This window comes from Lutjanus erythropterus, chromosome 7 (genome assembly GCF_056507025.1).
Source record: "Lutjanus erythropterus isolate fLutEry1 chromosome 7, fLutEry1.hap2, whole genome shotgun sequence".
Classification (NCBI taxonomy): Eukaryota; Metazoa; Chordata; class Actinopteri; order Lutjaniformes; family Lutjanidae; genus Lutjanus; species Lutjanus erythropterus.
This window is the reverse complement of record NC_139323.1, coordinates 24,271,072-24,292,397: the sequence shown is the minus strand read 5'-3', so window position 1 is coordinate 24,292,397 and position 21,326 is coordinate 24,271,072. Positions and strand designations below refer to the sequence as shown.

General features: G+C 38.5%; 1 protein-coding gene across 2 annotated transcripts; it reads right to left on the bottom strand.

Moving 5' to 3' along the window:
- Positions 1–6,013: 6,013 nt before the first annotated feature.
- On the bottom strand, positions 6,014–19,850 carry nmur1a (neuromedin U receptor 1a). 2 transcript variants are annotated; one of them, XM_084722244.1, is made up of 3 exons: positions 19,739–19,850; positions 10,991–11,933; positions 6,014–6,822 (listed from the first exon to the last, which is right to left on the bottom strand). In XM_084722244.1, exons 2-3 carry the CDS (start codon positions 11,910–11,912, stop codon positions 6,440–6,442), a joined length of 1,305 nt encoding a protein of 434 aa, XP_084578370.1. In that variant the 5' UTR covers positions 11,913–11,933; positions 19,739–19,850; the 3' UTR covers positions 6,014–6,439. The 2 variants fall into 2 exon arrangements, with proteins under 2 accessions (XP_084578370.1, XP_084578369.1); XM_084722243.1 differs by lacking the exon at positions 19,739–19,850 and having other exon boundaries at positions 10,991–11,975.
- Positions 19,851–21,326: the final 1,476 nt, after the last annotated feature.

The following is a 21,326-nucleotide window of genomic DNA, read 5'->3' as shown; positions in this document are numbered from 1 at the left end:
TACAAGCTAACAAATAACATAAAAAAATAAAGATGCTAACTACACTTTCAATTCTGATATGTCTGCCGATTTTGGCGCATAACAGACTCCTCATCTGTGTCTGGGACGGACTGAGGCTCAAACATATAGGTCTGAATCTTGAAGATGTTTCCTCTAATGCTAACGCTAGCTTTTTCTAATTTTTGTTAGATACCTCTGCATCTGCATTTGGTCTGTGGGGGTCTGAGAAGGAGGATGTGGGCTGATGCAGAATCAAAGTGGGTCAACAATCTCTCTCTGGTCTCAGGTCTAAGCCAGGTTGGCTTAGCTCCTATTCTGGCTATCTTCTGTGATCATGGTCATGCTCATCCGGCTGAGTGACCTGTCTCCAAGTCTGCTGCACTAACCTCGTCCCTACACTTCCTTTTTCCATGTTAATAAGTGTATTTCTGTCAAGGGGCAGGACAGGGCAGAATACCTCTGCACCCCTGTTGAAAGATGGCAAAAGTGGATTTGGACACACCTTGAATAAATTAAATCCATTGCACCTTGCGCTTTCCACTTTAGATCAGCGTAAGATAGGGCCCTGTGTGTTCAAAAATGAAAAGGGCGAGAACACCACAGACAAGATTAAAGCTGCGTGCAAATATTGCAAGTGGTCAATGACCTTGACAAGTTGCACAACCAACATGATGCAGCATGTCACCTGGTAGCAAAGAGAGAAGCTCAAGTCAACACGGCCTGAGCAAAGAAACTGTTAAAAAGACAATCCACACTGACAAGCAGATTTTCAAACTAGGAAAACATGTAAGCCTTTTTGCACAGTTTACTCTAACTCAGAGATAAAAAAAAAAAAAAATGAATTAAAATGGATTCTCTTCAATTTGTTAAAGATAAGAGAAAATATATTTTGTAGTTTTTATATATTTATACATATATATATTTTAAAATATACATTAATTGCATATATTGTGTTTTGCAGCTGCACCATACCTCAGTGTTTTTGTCTGAGAATAATTTGTCTGCAAAAAAAAATTGTATTGTGAATCCAGTCTCGGAAATTGTATCGAGGTGGCTACAATTTAACATTAAGAGATGTCAAAGTTGATGCAGCTGTACTGCTTTCTTGACTGTCCGAATTCAGATATCTTAAGTTTCCCACTCACTGAAACTGTGTATGTAGTGTTCTCAGATTCTTTGATTCATCTGGTCTGCAGCAATGCTCATGTTGATTTTCACCTCTGAGCAACACAGAGCCCTTTTTAGGTGCAGTACATCCATCTGTTTCTTCTGCTTAGCCAAGGTCAAGTTGTGGTAGCAGCAAGATCCCTCCAGCAAATTCTGAGTTTACTCCACGTTTTCCTCCTAGTTGGACATGCCCAGAAAACCTTTGCTCATTGGAGACCGAGGACAATCTTCCAGCATTTATTGCTGAAACTAAGTTTAAATAATCCTGCACTGCAGAATCAAACCAAAGCCTTTAGGGCCCTTCATATTGGAGCAGTGACATGAGGATTCGAGTGCCTACCACTTTAGAGAATGAGGGAAGAGTGTATCCGGTAAGGCATGTCCTTAAAAAACATTTGAATACACAGATAGTGGATGTCGCAATGCCAACTGAAACAAGTTGTCTATATCATTCTTTTGATCGCCACCCAAAACTCATGACCATAAATGAGGGTTGGAATGTAGATCCACTGGTAAATCTAAAGCTTTGCCTTCCAGCTCAGCTCCCTTTCTACCACAAAGGCCCGGTACAATGTCAGCATTTAACCATCTCATGCTCCATTTTACTGTGAACAAGATGCTGACCTGATGCCGGCCACTTCACACTTGGCTGTAAACACTCACTGCGTGCTGAAGGTCATGGACTGAGAAAGCCAATAGAACTGTATCATCTGCAAGAAGCAAAGAGGCACTTCAGAGTTTCCCAAACCAGACACTTACCTCACCCTGGCTGCGTCTTGAGAGCCTGTCCATGAATACCACAAAGGGGATCAAATACAAACAGCCACCTGAGCAGACCTCACCAGAATTTGCATGGAATGAGGCATAAAATTTCAAGTGTGTTTGACTGTGATCCTCTTTTCTCTCTTCCTTTACTAAAGCTAGAATTATGATTCTCCAGGCTGCACATACTGGTCCCTGTACTGGGTCCATCAGGTGTGTTTGCATTCTCTTATACTTGTAGGTATGTTGTCCCCCTTTAGTGTGACTACAGTATATGAACACAATTAGTACAACACACCTATGATACAGCATGAAATGGAATTGGAGTGGTCTGTATGACCACTACCGCAGTCACAAAATAGAGCCGTAAAATAGAGTATACTTTACCTTTCTCAGAGCAGTAGCTGATCGTCAACCTCTTAATGTTTTCGCTTCAATTTTCTTCACCAGTGCTTTGGAAAACAACAGTCCACACAATCATGGTGTGTGAAGGGCCATTAGACATGACACTGTAGAGCCCGTATTTTGATCTGAGGTGGAAAAATCATCCCTCCGGCTTTTTCATGAAACTACAGAACTACAAGAGATATATTTCTGTCCACACTGTGTTATATTTCACAAATACGAACATTCTGTTTGGATGCATTTCCACCTGGTTGATATGCTGGCAAATTGTGTCATAATTTGCACAATTCTGGTGTTTTTATACAGACTACTACAACCTTAAATACTTGTACAATAACTAAAAACAAACAAACAACAACAACAAAAGGTTAAAATGGGAATTTCTTGATCTGGGCTTCAAAGCATTTGTTTCAGTTTTAGCCAAGAATACTACTGTAGGTTTTACATGGAATCAAATGAACCAGCTGCTAGGACAGAAAAACACAAGATTTACCACACGAGATGACTTGATTGAACAAACCCTTCCACTTCTCAAATACTGTCAAGGACGTGCCCATGAAAACTGCTGTTGTTCCAGAGCATCTTGTGGCCCAAAGTACATATTGGCAATGATGGTGAAAATTCATTTGGTCTAACAGAGCACTAGAGAGGAAGACAGGTACATGTAGAGTTGCCACCTTCAATCAAACGGGGGGTCTGGGGGCCCTCTTCCATGAGATTATGAGTGTATATGTGGTGGATGTGGTGATGTCAGGTCATATGACATCCTCGAAAAAGTGGATGTGTGTTAACAACTTTGAGAAGTGTATATTAGGCTGTGTGAACCAATCAAAACTGTGGCTTTTTACATGTATTGACTGTAACCAGCAATAGCAACTGGAAATGAACAAAAACCCAGAATTAGTTTGTTCTGTCTGTCCGACTGCACTGAATCAACATACTGTGCACTACATACCCAAAATGTGTATTTATTCATGTGTGTGTACTGTTCAACACACTTTTGTGTGAATAAACAGTAGTGTGTATCTTTTTGGGCACACGTCTCTTCCTGAGAGCTTCCTTGCTGGTTGGAGATATGTTACCATGGTAATCTGTGCTAACGATTAACTAATAAGATATATTTTACGCCTAGCAAAGTGAAACCTTACTTACATTTAAATTGAAACATTTTTAAAGATGATTTTTACCTTTATTGATGGAAAGTGACTGGGAAGTGGGGAGAGAAAGGGGGATCACATGGGTTGGAAATGAACCCAGGCCTGTGGCAAGGACTCAGCTTTGGGACATGCAGTCTACCACGTGAGCTACTGGGGTGTCCTGATTAAAGTGTTACTGATGTTACATCACAGCTATCTTGGACAGTGTCCACTGTTTTGTGTCATCATTGTTGTCCTCACTACTGCATTGCACTGTAGTATATTTAGGCTGGAAGAGTGTCAGGATATCTGACCACTGCAGGCCATACCTCTGTTTAGTATCACTATCAGGCCAAAATGACAAAAAAATACTAGTTTTACGGTTGGCTCCATGAACGTCCCCCTGGTGGCACCAAAAACTCACCAACATCTGCAAGGCTGTAAGAATAACAAATCATTTTCATGGTGTTTTATTTTATTTGTCACTTTCTATTGTGGGCTGTGATGGACAATGCAGCCTGTAGGGGATGCTAATGAGCTTCAGACTTGTTAAATCTTGAGTCATTCTATAGCAAGACAGATTTTTTGGCAAATTTTGGTTTGTTTTAGCATACTGTAAATACACTGCCTGAAAATGCTGTTCATCACATAATATAGAAGTCTGCCGTATCATTCAAAAATTCATGTCAAGCCGCGTAGTTTTCCATAGTGATCAAGGATAACATCTCAGCACATATTACATTCTGAACAATAAAATTACTTCAACACATAAACACTACTGTTAGCAGTACACAGGCCTGACAAACATTTATCTGAACATGGCAATCTCCTGTACAGTATATATCCTTACAGAACAATGCAAGTGATGTGAATCTTTATCATTTATAATACAAACTATGTGATATAGATAATTACTGTATATACAGTGTGGTTTACTCATCTCATCATGGATAAAAACAGCATCAGTGTTGTGAATCAAATACAACAATCGCATTTCCATGATCTTACATAATCAGTCATCAATACTTTTACATGTTGGATACTTTTTAAAAACAATATGGGGTTTCTGCAGGTTTTAGAAAGTTAAATTGAAGACTTTTTAAGACCGTTCTGAATGCAATTCAAGACCTATTTCATGTCCATGCTGGCCAAAAAGCAGAATTTTTTTTTGCAGAATGAGTCATACTATAATACAATATTGGGTGATGGGATGACAGGCCTTTGCTGGTGACTTTTCAGCGCGGCTCGATGCCTTAAAACCACCTAATCTAACTAATTTGTACAAGGTGCAGCAGGCTTCAGATTCATTCTTTTCTTCATTCTTTCAACAGGTTTGAGCCAAGTACTAAATGTGCTGTTCCTGACCCAGATCTCACTGAAATTGCCAAATTTTAACTTATTACTTCTAGAAGGAGCTATTTTTTTGGAAAGAGAAGTGACACACCACATTAGCCCACACACTAGCTGGTTGTGTTCTGATAAAATCTACCTGCTTGCACAGTCAGCCAGCATTTGTGGGTGTTGGTTCAGTGTTTTGTTTTGTAGTCATTTACAGTGTGATCAATACTGTTTTTCTCCAAAAGCAGCTGAAGTTAATGTAACCTTCTAAAGCAACATTAACATTTCATAAATCAATTTTTAAGACCTGTCAAATTCATATTCAATTCATATATGTCTGTCTCATTTTAAGACATTTTAAGGCCTAAAAGTCAAATTATTGAATTTTAGACTTTTCAAGGTCCTGCAGAAATCCCATAATAGACCTTTTTAAACAGCCATATTGATATGGAATACTTAGGTAAACACTAGTCTGCTTTTTTTTGCATTTCTTCAAACCAATCACAAACGTCTTGGGCAGCACTAAGCCCAGGATGCAAAGACAGTGCTGCAGCAAAATAGTGTCAGACTTGTTTTGGTGGAACAGTTGCATGCTGGGAGGCGAGCTCTGGCATTAAAATGAATACAATGTTGCAGACTGCGAAAGAAAGGGTAACAGCTGTTAGCTTATTTACGTTCATACCATTAGCATCCCAGGTGCTAATTTGCTGTTGTCAGCATGTAGGTTGCAACTAGGAGGTTGTTCTTGTTTCCCAGGGACTTTGAAAACATAGATAGCGGATGCTGTAATGCCACTTGAAGCAAGCAATCAATGGCAGGACTTACCTGCAGTGTGCATCCAATAAATCAGACAAGGCAAACACTTGCGTTACTGATGATACTAATTAAAGTCCTGCTCCATTTAGTGTAGCAGAGCCTGTTCAGTCAGCCGGCATGCAAAGTGGCAGCACTCTGACTCTGTTTGACCTGAATGAAACAGAACCTGAATTTCTATTATTATTCTATCCTATTTTTTGTGTTGTTTTAATGTTTTTTATGCTCTCTTTTTAACCAAGAAACTTCAATTTACTGTTACTTAACACCATTTCACATATCCTTACTCTACATGACCAAGTACTGTATGTAAAAGTTTTCAACCTCTTTCTGACTTAAACCTTTGCATTGATTGGTTCACCTAGTTCATGTTAATGTATAAATAAATTTACACTTATTTTCGAAAATTGAACCAAGTGCTTACAAAAAAATGTTTTCATTTAAATGGCTTTCTGAGATGAACATAGCATGTTCTTTATGCTGGCGTTCTAGTGTGCATTCCTGCATCATTTCCAAAGGTTTGATTGTATATTTAATCCCAGTTGTGCTTGAAGAAGTTTGGAGTTGAGCTTAACTGTTTGATTTGCTGGCCTAAGTATAAAGTTTTCAGAAGCAGCATAACACTTAAACTGCAGTCTGACAGCTTCGGCATAAGAGTCTGCAGTTCTTCCTCAGGGGTGACTATTTTAGGTATTTAGCTGATGCACCTGTTCAAAGTGGACGTTGATGATAGTTGACAGATGCAGTGGCTCAGAAGGGGACAGTCTTTCTAAACACCAACAATATGTCCCCCCTTGACCTACTCCTTAAGTTCTTTTTCAACAAGTAAAACTGGTCTCTTCTTTCATCACTTCTCCATCTTCTGCCTCGGCTTCAACAACGGCAGCTCCGTTGCTGAGCGGCGCGTCACTCAGCGTGCTGCGGAGCGTCACTCGGGTGACACTGAGCGAGTGTTTCCTGGGAGTGATGTGATGTGGCCGATGGCACATGACCTCCTTGAACATCTCTCTGAACCGCGTGGACATGAGGTTGTACAGGATTGGGTTGACTGCTGAGCTGAGGTAGAAAAACACACCAGAGATGATGTGCACGTACTGGAAGATTTCCAGGTGGTTGTCGGTCCAGTCACTGATGAAGCTCCACATGAGGCGATCAGTGTGAAATGGGGCCCAGCAGATCGCAAAAACCACCACTAAAACGACTGGAAAAACAGCGAAAGAGAGAAAGAGAGAAAATGGGAGAGGGGCATAAGGGATTTTAATAGCAGCACATTGATCAGTGTTGCCACATCCTCTCTCTAGTATCAGTTTAATTGTCCCTCAGGAGGCTATGTGTCAGTGAATGATGGGGAAATATTCTGTTCTGGGCACACAGCCTTTAATTTAGCGCCGTACAAGTGTTAAATAAATCTTCAGATACATAATTCATGAAGTGTTTTATATCACCAGTAAGAGACCCAGTAATCATCCTTCACACTCCTGGTTTTGGAGTGGCTCTCATAAAAGAGGTTGTGTGTATTCAAGATCACGCCAAATTGCAGTGCACGATCAAGGCAGCGAGAAGGATCATTGGGATTGATCAGCTGTCTGCACCACGGCTATACAACAACCTTATTTTTCAAAATAGGTTGATCAGATCCACAATGATCCTCTCCACCTGGAATTTTGAGGGAGCAGCCTACAGCGATTAGATGTGCACTTAAATCTTGGTCGTGGTATTTGGATTGTGTATATCATATACTTACATCCCCAATTCCAAAAATGTTGGGACGTTATTTAACGTCGATATTTAATGTTCAAACTAAAAAACTATTGTTTTTTTCTTTGGTAAATGCATAGGAGCAATGTGATACATCACCTTTTATGTAAACAACACTCAGTGAGCGTTTAGGAACTGAGGATACTAATTCTTGAAATTTAGAAAGTTTTCGTTTTACACAGTCCCAACTTTTGGGAATTGGGGTTTTACTTTGATTGTGGGTATTTCACTGTTTATATCTTATACTTAGACTGTATATATGATGGATATTTTATATTGCTATACATTTCACAGGATACTTTGATGAGTGTTTGTGCATTTAAAGTGTACCTCCGTGTTTTCACCATGTGTGAAAGTGTTATTGTCAGTACTGTTACTCCAACCTCCATCCCACCCTTCATATTGTGGTCCTGTCACCCCCAGCTTCATGCATCACTGAACACGCACATTCAATATTTTCACGCCTGTTTGGTTTAGAAAGCTCAACATGTTAACACATGACTTATTTAAATGGACTAAGTACCACAGAATAATTTGTTAATGATGGCAAAACTTTCTGAATCATAACTGTAATAATTGTCTTCTTTGAATTAGAAGAAAATTACAACTAAATTAATTTACAACAGTTCTGCAGTTTACAAGTGTCTGTCTTTGGATTTTCATAACATTGAGCACATTAATGAAAGAAGAGATGATGATGAGTAAAATGTCCAAAATTGTCTCTTACAATGTGTGCAACAAAGTTACTTCAAAGAACTTTCATATTTTGTTGACTTTGGAGGCCTGGATTGTTTTCACTGACATTTCAGACAAGAAATAGGCCATGCTGTTTCTTAATCATACTCTATTGTATATAAAGTTGACTGAGGTTTGAGAGTTTCAAAAGGTGGTGATTCATGTAATCATACCAACCATTTACCATAAAATTAAGTGTTTGTTTCAAGTTAAAAAGTTCAACATTAAATTTTTTAAGTTGGCTGAATTTGAAGGGACAAATTGAGGTAATTCTGTAATGATTCAGAAAAAAATAACTTTTCTAGGCAAATAAACTAGTTGTATCTGAGAAAATATGTTCAATAAGCTTAAGATATTATGTTGATGAACATTTATAGCATTATACATAACATTATTTATAACATGTTTTATAATTTATTAACTTTTAATTAACTAATTCAATACTAACCATCATCAAGGTTTGCAGTGTTTTCATTACTGTGAAAACCAACAACTATTACTTATATATAAGTGGATTAGAGGCACAAAGCAAGTTTTTATTATATCTGTTTTCTTCAAACTAGAAAAAATGAGGGTCTCATGAGCACAATGAGCATTTTAACTCTCAATGCATGATGGGAAGTCTGCTAATATGGGAATCATGTTTCTTTAGAAACCTAATTTAATTAGTTGACTAAAATCTGTGTGTTATATTAATTCAAAGCACCGTTTTATTTATGAGTTCTTAAGTGTTCTGAAAATGACTAGAATTGTTAAGTTTAATTAACTTGAATAAATAAATTGTATTTATGCTAATGTAATGGAAAAATATTAGTTGATTCCACTAAGTCCCTGCCTGTAGTACATTTTGACATTTAATTTACTGTATTTACCTTTAGTCTGCTAAGTTGTCATGCATGATGAGCACTGTTCCTCAAATTCATGCAGTCATTTTCCCTCAGGAGTTGCCACAAAGCTGGAGCTGTGTACCATGTCACCATCAAATGTTACAGACTGTTGGGATTTGAACTGCACCTCGCTTCTGTGCTTTCAGTCATATTGCTGAAAATCCTCCAGGAACGCTCTGACCTCATTAAAGGTAGAAAACCTCCTTCCAGATCTTGTACTTTCTTGACAAAATATTGCTTGAACCAAGGATCACACCCCCAGAGGTCTCACTGTTGATGTCTTTGAGGTGAGGTCTAGACTGTGAACTGGAAAATTATTCAATAATAACATGACAATAACATAAAGTGACATCTGAATCCCACAAGGTTATTTGTCATGTTCTGTTTTCTTCAAGTTAATGTTTACAAGTAAGGTGATAAGAGTGTTATAGAACATCTGTGTCTGTCTAGCTAAGCATATACATCAATGTCATAGCATTATATTAAGATAAGGTTTAGATTAATACCTTTACAGCTCATGCCTATGCACCATAAAAGATGTTCATCTGTACACTTGCTATAACCTTCACCTCTGAGCCATACAAAAGAACCCGTGGGCTAAGTCAGTCTATATGTGCCTAATTTTCATTTGAGGGGAATGATCATATTATCTGCATGGTAGATGTCACATTATATTATCATATGGATACTGTTTGTTAATGCTCACAAGCAACTGTCAAGCATCAGTAAGATGTGTTTGTGTTTCCACAGAAAATATAACATAAAAATCTGCATTATTAATGTATTTTATTTTATATTTTCAAAGACTCAGATGGGTTAAGCAGATGCATCTGATTGAAGTGGTATTTCAGGAGTGTAATAAACTGCAATTTACATTTTACATTAAATATACAAGAGATGTCAGGTGTGAATGGATGAAGTGGGTGGTTTAGCTCCACTTCCTACATGACTTTTAATTAATTATTAATGGTTAAATAGCCTCTGCTCCTGGTGAGTAGACATACTGTTAGATCATCTGTTGTGTTCTATGGTCAGGCCATATTTTTATTTTTATCAAACGACAGGAAAGTGACATATGTAGTTCATACCACTGGGCAGTATTGATGGTGGTGGGGTGTGGAAAAGTGTCTTGTACTATACATATTACTGATTACTATGGGATTACAAGGATATGTTCCAACAGAGCAGCATTTGACCACAAAGACAGTTGCTCTTCCTCATTGTATCTATAAAAACTCAATTAGGCTCTGAACAGTGGAATCTTACAAGTGTATGGAAACCATACAAGACATTAAACTGATATTTGAGTGTAACACTGACATAGTATATAAGGAAAGCCTGCAGCATCTCTTTTGTCTCAGGAAACTCTCTAAGTTCCTTCTTTTCTTTTATCTGCAGGTACCAATCTCAAAAAAACAAAATACTTAATGAGGTGATTAATATCTGCAACAAAAAAAAACGGCACTGTACATGGAAGTCTGCAGGATGTTTACAACAATCCAGTACTTGATAACGCAGAATCCATCCTGTCTGATTGTTCTCATCCATTACAAAACCAGTTGCAGTTTCTCCTGTTTGGTCCCTCAGATTTCCTCTAGATAAAACCAACAGATTCAAACAATCCTTCATACCCTCTACCATCTCCTTTCTAAACTCCAGGAGGAAGAGGTCATTTACTTACATGTTTTTTGTTTACTTTACCTATTGTGTTTTTTATTGTGACTCATTGTTTTCTTCAAATCTTTTTTAACTGACTGTTCAGTTGTATTGTGTATCTAAATTTCTTAGTCCTAGTGTTGTTGCATCTTGTGTCTTGTGTGTGCTAAATGTATGCATCCCACTGCTACACAACCAATTGCCCCACTGGTGATAAATAAAGTCATTGTTTGATTGATTTTGTCATGAACAGGTTTCCCTACATGGGAGTTAGTCACATAGCTCTGCTTATGGTTGAAGGTAAAGAGTAAATCAGAGATGTTTGATACTCACACAACATTTTAGTGACCTGGCGGCGACGAGCCTTCTGCTGCTGTGTCCGGATGTTACAGAAGCTGTCCTGTCCAAAGCCCGACTTCGCCTCCAGTGCCTGATGCATCTTCTCCCGCTTCAGCTGTAGCCCGATGAGCATGTAGAGAGCGCTGATGGTGAGCATGGGCAGAATGAAAAAAAGCAAAGTGGTCACCTGGATGGTCAGGTTGTACATCCAGCGCGGTTTCACCAGCGTACAGATCGCTGAGTCAGAGATCTCCACCGTTATGTTCCCAGCAGGGCTAGTGGAGTGACCGTGAAGGACGTCGATCCCATGCAGACTCGTGTTAGGCATAGCACACAACACTGACACACCCCACACTGTGAGGATGACCCGCTTGGCGTGGGTGCGTGTCACAACATACTTTGCACGTAGCGGGTGCACCACAGCAATGTAACGTTCCATGCTCAGTGCTGTCACGTTGAGGATGGACGCCAAGCAAACGGTCTCAAATAGGAACGTTTTAAAGTAGCAGCCGCCCTTCCCCAGGAGGAAAGGGTAGTTCTGCCACAGCTCATACAGCTCCAATGGCATGCCGAGCAGCAGCACCAGCAGGTCTGATACCGCCAGGCTGAACAAGTAGTAGTTCGTTGGCGTCCACATCACTTTGTTGCGAACAATAACCGTGCACGTCAGCACATTCCCAACCACACCCACCAAGAAGATGACCAGGTAGATGAGGCACACGGGAAGGAACACAGATGATCGACGGGGCCCCAGATATTTCTCCAGGTACTCTTCCTCTGTCAGACACGCATCTTCCAGATGCAAGTGGCTCCCGTTCACACCAGAGGTCAAATTGGCACATGTTCCCCCTGGAGGACAAAGCCAGACGTCTTTCTCAGCCAGTAGGTCCATAAAGCAGTTGTAAGCAGCGGACATCCTGCTAAAACTTCTATCTATCTGAAAAACAAAAGATCCAACAGACATCAGTATTAAATGCCATTTTAGATCAAAAGTTCTGAACACACACATGAAAATAAAGCCCATGCCTGAGTAATGACCTTCATACAAAACAGATTTTTAATCATAGTTGAGCAGGAATCAAAGTTTTGTTGCAAATGTACGTGTCAGCGCAAATGAAGAAGGAGTTGCTTTAAATCTTGACATTCATCCCTCTTCATCATGTTTCATGACTAATTCCCCAAACTCTGAATTAGATTCTTGATGACTGCTCTTCCTGCCAATGAGTTTTGAAGTCACTTCTGACACTGAACAGAGGACTGAGTGATGGAATAAGCTTGAATTGCCATCTGTTTCCTGCCTTTGTAGTAAAGCTCAAAATCTTCACAAGCTTTGCCTGGGATTTTCAGTAAACACAAATGTGCATGATTTTCTTGAAACTAGCTGCAAACTAACCATCAGAGAGACTGTTTTTTGATGCCAGTCACAACTTTGTAAAATACAGTCAAACAGACTAATGTGCAATGACAGGTGCTAAAGAGGGATGTGCTGAGCCTGAACTTTCAAGACTGTGGCTGGTGTTATTCTGTGTTTTCCATGTCAGCACTACCAGCTCAGTGCAAAAAGGGAGACAAAGTTAGCAACTGGCTGGGGAACATTAAGCAACGAAAGAGACAGATAATCTTCTCTCGAGTTGGTGGAGACCAAAACAGACCTGAAAGGAGGGTGAACACTGAACTCAGCATTCACCTGAAAGAAGAATCCAAATGAAAACTAATGTCGCCTGGGTTGTAGACGTTGTTGTAGACTTTCATGTAGGAAACCAGGGTTCATGTCCCATATAAAATAAAAATGTTGCTAAAAATTTTGAGGTAAAAGGTGACTTATTTCTTATTACTTCACTTGTGATGTGACGTGCTTTTTTTTTTAACCCAAAACATGATATTTTTCTAAACCTAATCAGGTATTTCTGCTGCCTAAATATACCCAAAATGTTTCACAGAATTAACCTCGTATTAAAAAGGCTTTCTGGCAGAGTTTCATACAGCTGGTAATGGGCAAAACTTGCGCTGAGGGGTGTGACAAAGCAGCGTCTGTATTCAGTGAGCTGGCATAAGAAATGGTTGTATGTTGACAGCTTGTGGCACTGCTCCCAAGTGAAAAAAAAAAAGTTAGTCAAAGCAGTTTTTTAAAATGGATCGTGATCAAAGACAAGATCATTTCCTAAAACATATTCCCTAAGTTGGTCATTTCCCGAAAGAGAGGGGCACTCTCATTTTTCGCAAATAGCATTTATTAGGGACTATATACACATGAATGAATACACATTTGGTATTAGTATTTATAGCCACAGTCCCTGGCTTAGTAATGAGGGAATGTGCATGGCTTAATGTTGTTATTTTAACAGTTTTGGATAAAAATGGAAGTCTATGACGCAGAGGAGCTATTGTGTATCAGGCCTACTTACTATCAGGACAGTAAGTAGGATCAATCCACTGTTAATTTTAGTCTTTCTCAGGGTTTAATGACAATCACCAGACTTATTGTTGTTTTTCTGTTTGAGCATTGTTTGGCATTTGTTTGAATCAATGGAAATGTTTCACTGGCGGAAGCACAGTGTAATGGGGCCAATATGCAGGTGAAGGCTTTGGAACAAGAGGTCAAGAACAAGTGTTTGGAGCAAGAGATGGCAGTAAAAATTCTGCTGTTCAAAAAAAAAAAACATATAGATATATATTTTTTTTATTCAATTACCTTGACCCTTTGAAGCTCAGTGGGAGGAGAGAGGCTGTGACAGTGGCGGGGGCTCCATTCTTTGTGTGACTCAGTACATCATGAATGGCAGAGTCGCTGTTCTGAGTTTGTTCACATCCATTCTATCAACTTCATGGTACTCAAGCCACTGAGTCACAAGATTAAAATGGATCAGGATGGTGAGTTTAATAGTATTATCTACCCTGTGGCACATCCTCCAAGACAGACAGATTCTTCTTCATTTTTCAGTCCATTATTTATCTAGGGCAGATTCACCGAGCGAACAAAGTTACGCACGTTTACACCTGGAAGTCGCCCAGTACACAGTCTGATGTACTGGCACCTCAGCAGCTGTACTGTGATCGCTTAAAGGAAAAGGAACATTTGGGGAAATGGGTGAAATCCATACAATCGAAGTGTAAATACTAAGTTACACTAGACAAACAACCCATTAACACCCACTAACATTTGTGCTTTTGTGTTCAATGGGAAAAGGTACAGTCAAATGACTGCAGTACTTGGTTTGACTCTTGTGTCTTTAAATGATTACAGGCGTAACTTGAGACAAACAGCTGTGAAACAGTTGAAAAACCCATTCAATTTCCTATAAATTCTTCACAATAATAGTCTCCTAATATTTTGTTATTTAACACTTTTATTGTTAAGCAGCAGAATCAGGAAATTTCATCACTGGTAGCAGTGGTATGCAGCTGAAAGTGAACGTGAAACAGTACGATAAAGCAGCATGAACTACAAATAGGGACACAGGAGAGGAACTAAACTTCAAACCACAGAGATTCAGTTAGAAGCTAATAAAAATTATGACGAGCTGAAGACAGAGACATTTTTATCTCTAGTTTAGTGCACAGAGATAAGTTGAGTCATCAGAATTAAAAACAAAACAAAAAAACAAAAAAACAAAACAGAAAAGCAAACTTGTTTTCTGGCAATGGGAAAGAGTTGATTGTCTATTTTTAGGCATTTTGCTCACATTTAAGAATCCTGCATATACGTGCTCATATTGGTGTAAACATGTAAGATTTAAGATGGAAAAGGGGGTTTGTGCCAAACTATTTCTTGGCAGGTACCAGTTGCCAGGCAACCAGTGGAAACTCCAGCCAAGATACTGTCCAACACATAAGATAACAGGAATTTTTTTTTTTTTTTTTTTTTACAGATCAAATCCATGGAATAGTCCTATGACGTTTTATTTGAGCTTTAGAGGAAATGGTAACTGGTTTTGTTACCTTTGAATGGAACCAGGTTAGATGTTTCCCCATTTTCAGTAGTGCCATTGAAATCTTGGCAAAAAGCATATCCACATACTTTACAAAATGTTGAACTATTCCTTTAAGCACACCTCAACAGTGATCATGAGGTAATGCTAACGCTGCACTTTCACTACTCAGATTTCCCCCTGCCAGTCTGGGATCAAACGGGCGACCTTTCTCTAACCTTTGGCCACTGCTTGTGCGTAACAGTGGCGGGAACAAATCAGCATATTCTCAATGCCAGCAGTATGTCCTTGAGAAGTACTATCTGCTGTTCAAAGGAACAAACATCAGACAGCAGAATCATATAATCTTTTGAGGCTTCTGAAGTCCCGGTCATAAGGAAATTAATTTGGCAATAATTATATTCCTGGGTGGAGGGCTTGTACAAGATGAAAGTTCAGAAACATCTGTTCTGTTGATAATTCCATCATTAAATGACTCATTGCATGTAAAGGATTTTTGATTTATTATTCAATTGTAAGCGCATAACATAAAGGAAATTTGATTATCCTTTACAGAGGAACTTCTGGGAGGGATTTACAAAGAGATGTTGCCGGATTTAAATACGATGCAGTGGTATTAAAAAAAAAAAAAGTCTGCCATCTTTCACACTTGAGCTGACGTAGGAGGAAAAAGAACAGGTCAATCAGCAGAATGTAAATTTCTGATTTGGGGGTTAAATGTAACAATATCAATATTTTTCTAAGTGAGAGCTGAATAATGAGAAATACAGAAAGAAGGAAAACACTTCCTCTCAGTTAAATATGAATGGCTGCTAATGATAAGCAGGAAAACACAACACTGATTATTTTTCCATACATTTACATACATCAGTCAGAGGTCTTTTCTATCTTTGGCACAGAGTTATTGTATTATGTATTTCATCAGGATGCATTGTGTGTCTGTTGACTAAAGCCTTCAATCTAAACAGACAGTGTGTCTGAAATGCATGCGTGTTAGGAGTGTATACTGTAGCAGCACATCCACATCATTACAATGAATTACATATCATAAATCCACTGGGCTTCAGAGTGCAGACACCACTGTACCATGAATTACTTCTTTTGTTGATAAGATTTTCATGTATAGCCCCTGATGTCCATCAAGCCAGTTGTTACTTGCCATCACACTGACAGGACGTTAAAAAAATCCCCCCAAGTGTTTTATTATATTAGCATATTCTGCAAAAGGAAACCCCAGAGACAAGCTGGTGTGGGATGCAAGAGTATATTAGCATTCTGTCCAGTCTATATTCCAAAGAATAACATAGTATGCTTTATAAAAATAGATCTATGACTGTAATGAATATTTTAGGCCAACAGGATAGGGGATCAACAGTGGATTTGATGCATTTATGGATGACACTTCATATTTTTTTCTCATGAGCATTCTGCAAGTCATGTATCTCTTATATTCTACCCCAAAAGACTCCACAACACTAGATTTTCATAGATTTGTGATTTATGACAATATTTATGATTAAATAAATCTTGCAATTTGTTTGCAAAGGTACAGTGTGTAAGATTTGCAGGGATGTATTGGCAGAATATGACAGAAATAAAATATAACATTCATAAGTATGTTTTCATTAGTGTCTAATCACCTGAAAATAAGAATTGGTATGCTTTTGTTACCTGAGCCTGGCTTTACACGGTGAAACTTAAAAAATAAACAAAAATAGTTGCAGGAAGCAAAATCCAAGTCTCATGCAACACAATTTAACAGATAATTTTACTAAAACTGGCTGGCTAGATTGGTAATTTTTTAATAATAGTTGTCTTGGAGAATAGGAAGAGAGCAATCGGTGCATAAATGCTTACTGATTTGCTGGAAGAAAAAACAAAACAACGTAAAAAGGCTCAACGTCTGTGGCTGAAGGACTGACTACTAAAAAGATCATTTTACGCTATCCGAGGAGCATGATCCAATAAGGTTCCAGTGAGGGCATACTCCCTTTGATTCAAGGAAAATAAATTAATAAATAGTTCTGTGTTGCCACCTTCTGACATCAGTGTGAAACCTGTAGCTTGACATTTGATGGTATTTTAGATAACAGCTCTGATTCTAGTCAAATCTTTATGAAAAGGATGTGAAAAGGATTGCATTCAGGTATCGTTTGACTGGAGACGTTTTGATACTACTCGGGATTGGATTATTTCAGCCAATATGATGGTCAGCTCTAGCTGGCATTACACTGCGTTAGTGTTTGATGTCATCATCTGACACGTTATCAGCGTTTTGGCTGGCTGTTGTGTGAAAGTAGTTTCAAAAAGTTAAAAGTTTTTCAACTGTTGGGGCTGAATTTCAGACAAGTTTCAAGTGCGCTGCCAAGTCCTTTACATCATGCAACTCATTTACAGCTTAGTCTCTCCCAAGATCAATCAAGTAAAGTTGAGTGAAAGTTTCACTGTATAAAGTCAGCCTTAGGCCATGTTTGTGCACCATGGACAAACCAAACACTTGGTCTAGATACTACAGGCTTGGAGAGTGAGACGGGGTGTTTGCAATCTTCTGATGCTTCTAAAGTCACCCAAAATGAGTGTGACAAAGTCACAACACACTGTCCCTAAAACTGATAAAAGCCAGAGGGTGTCTTAGGAAGGATTTCAAACTGTCTCTTTTGATCATTTGTTGTCCACAAATGGAAATGAGGTGAGGTGGTAGATTGCACTTTATTGATCTCCAGGAAAAATCAATAAAGTGTAGTATGAGGGGAAACTCATGCTCTACTTTTGAATGTAATGATATGAGGCCAGTTGGCAGCAGAGCAGTGCTCACTTGTACAGCAAAGCTTCTGTGTATTAAATAACTACATGCACTGCCCTTTTACTGCTGTAAACATACAGTCTAAATGAATTCACCAGAAAGCCTTCATACGCACAGCAGCTGTGCTGCTATTACTTGCAGTGGATGCAGTAAATGCAGGACTTTCACAGTGGTTTTGTCTTTTAAAGTCAGACCTCAGCCAGTTCAGTGACTACAAACAGCTTTGGCTCTGGGGTGAGTACTTACCCTACAAATTACTTCATTTTTACTGGTCAATTATGGCATTCTACATTCTGTCCCTGACAAGGACAACTAAAAAATAAGGAAGGATCATTACATCATTAATGAACATTCAATGCTTTGCTTGGTGCCAGATTTTGGTGCCAGTTCTATTGAAGCTTTTGGGAGATGCATGGATGTCATAAGACCTCTGATGAAGAAATGACTCCAAAAAATGAAAAACACTTCAGAGAATAGCATACAGACTGTTTTTTTTTTTTTTTTTTTCCAAATGTGTGTATTAATTTATTTGCTGTTGGTCTCCACATAGCCTGATTGACATGCAATGACCCTGCCTTTTCTGATTTCTGACTGGCTGCTGTGAATAACAGACCATTGCCACTGACACAGTTCTGATTATAGAGTCTGCTGGACATAGCAGAAACAAAAAGATAATTTGCAATGCAGAGTTTTTGAATTAATGTTTTGCGTGAAATTATTATTTTTTTATGGTAAGTAGCCATATTATAATATTGTTATTAATATTATTCATTATCCCTCACACATCATATTCTAAGAATTATTTCATGAATAATCCACATCAGAAGTCCGAACCATGTACTCCTGTTCCAGCTTTTGCTGGAAACTGCTTCATATGAGACTAAAAAATGTAATTATTTTTCGGAATAAATGTGTAGTCTGTAGAAATTGTGGAAAACCTGGATGTGGGATTTCTAAGGTGCCTACACGTCATTTTAAGGTATAACTTTAATAACACCACACACTTTTTGATCCATCACTCAATGCACTGATGACACAGACCTCTACAGTATGTATGCGCACACTTCATCTCATATTCATGGTCCCTTGTCCTCCTTATTACTCCAAGAAGACTTTCAGGTCACTGTCAATTTCTTTTTATTTGTACAGTTATACTTTATTTATTTATTCATATGTGGTATTGTTATAAATTTAAAAGCAGTGGGAGTCAGGAGAGTCTTGGAGAGAGATGGCTTACAGCAAAGAAAACTCTTATTTACATTGCGGCTGAATAAGTCACCAGCACACTAGGTTAACATTTACCTCGAAACACAAAATGGAATAAGTCTGGGATTTTTAACAGAGATGCATTTGTTCTCATTCTTGTGTAGATTTAATTCAATTTCAGTGGTTGTAGTTCAATTACTTTTTTCCCCAGCAAATCCTGTTAAACTCGACTTGGCAGCTGCTTTAACAGAAAGCTAACACTTTGGTAAATGAAGGTGACATGCTAGGCACAAATTCAATTCTAGCCTCAGTGTTGCAGCCTAGACAAATCATATTTTGTCAGTTTCATACAGATATTACAGAAACAGAAATGTCCAGAAATGTGCACTGTCCCTGATATGAAACATATGTTTATCAAATTATTTATTAAGAAAATGTTATAATAGCATGTTATTATGATCAGTTAAACATCTATATTATACTGTATCATATAGTACATTATAGCTGTTTAACGAACCCCTGGATGTTCACTTTATCATGGTGGTTTATAATAATGTAAGAATATGAAGGGTTTTAATTTCAATGTATGATAACAATTATTTTGAAAAGCCACATTGTTATAGCATTGAAAAGAAAGTTAGAAAAAAGGGTGAATTATAAAAGAAAGTGAATAAATTGGACCCTCTATATTTTTGAGGCACTGAATGATGAAGTGATTTTCATAATAGATATTGCATATAAATTACAGTGATTTATCCCTACAACTGTGATATTTATCTTTTTAAAGAGAATAAATCGTCTTACCTCTAATGTGCTCCCTTGTTGTTATTCCCGGGTGTAAACACAGATTAGTGTCTTGAGTGGAGCACAATGTGCTGCTCTCTCAGTCCACTCTCCTCCTGGTCTGCCGCTCTCTCTCTTCAAGCCTCATTCACGATCACACACATACATGCAGCACACACACACACACATACACACACACACACACGCTCTCTCGCTCTCTCCCTGTCATCCTCGCTCACCTCCACCTTCTCTATACCATGCATGAACATGCAGACATTCAAACCTACATTTATAATTCTACCCACACGTCCAGTGTAATTACTATAATATTAATAGGGTAATGATATGAGTTATCTGCCTTTCATTCTGAGACAACAATCCTTCACTGCTGAGAGCAAAAAAATCTCATATGTGAGGATTTGGCTTTGTTTCTTCCAGTATGAATGAGTGTTGCAGCCTGTCCACTGGCACCGGATGGTATACAAGGTGGAGCTTCCTTTGAACCAACATGCGACGGTCAAGTGTTTTGGTTTTGTTGTTTAGAGCTCTTGTCTGTTCTATTGTGGCTTAATTATCTCCTGTTCTTTCTGGAAATTGACAAGGTCTGGGGCTCAGCCAAGACCATCTCAGGCTGAGGCCCAGGCGCGTTCAGATTGCGTATCAAATTTTTTGGGTGCTCTTCTGGCTGGCACACTACGGCCTAATTCCACCCACTGCAATCATTTTGTAAAATGCTAAAAAGTGAGCAAAGGGACGGAGGAGGGAGGGGTGGGGTGCACAGAACAACAGCTGTATCAGGCGTGGCCAAGATAGTTTCTGTGTTGTTCCTGCGTTGTAACTTAGAGAAGCTGCTTTTTCTAGCATGTGTGTGAGTGTGTGTGTCTTCATCACACCATAGCCCTACTGTTTGTCGTGGGAACAAAATTGAAAGGGTGCATCTGGTGGAGCTTCTACAGCCATCAAAACAACAAAAGTTAAAAATACATAATAAGTAGAGGGTTAAGAAAAAAAATGTGTAAACTTAATTGAGAATGAATGGTGTTAATTCTGCTTTTACATGTTTATTTGACTTGTGCAATGTTTGGCACTTTGTGTTGTACTGATGAAATCAACCAGCAGCCTGATGACAACAGACTGAATTTAAACACTTTTTTGTACAACTGAATATCAGGAGTCAAACGTGTAGAGATTACCCTCTTGTAAACTGGCACAAGACACATACTTCAGACCAGCATATACACAGTTTTCAAGAGATAGCTGCAGGTGAAATGCTGAGATGGACATGAAATATAGGCTGAGAGGTTTGCCAATTCCACTGTTATCATTTTGCACACAGAATTCTGTAAAGTGCCACTCAGAGGCGCATTTATAAACTAATGATTTTTACCATTTCCACCATTTACCATTTTTACATTGAAGTCATCACTTTGGTACAAGTGATCTTTTCATTTGTTCCTAAATTGTGAGGCACTTTGTAAAATCTGTTTCAATATGCGCTCTCTAAATTAATCATTGATCATCTTTCTGACATTTAATAATAATGACTGAGATGTCACTGTGATAATGGTTCAGAGGTACACATGACAGACTAAAAAGACTAAAAATAACC

Bases quoted from the DNA above. Each gene is read 5' to 3' on its own strand.
- nmur1a (XM_084722243.1), bottom strand. From the start codon at position 11,960: ATGTCTGTTGGATCTTTTGTTTTTCAGATAGATAGAAGTTTTAGCAGG. The intron at 6,823-10,990 runs GTGAGTATCAAA...CTGTTTTTCCAG, and splicing joins CCAGGTCACTAAAATGTTGT to TCGTTTTAGTGGTGGTTTTT.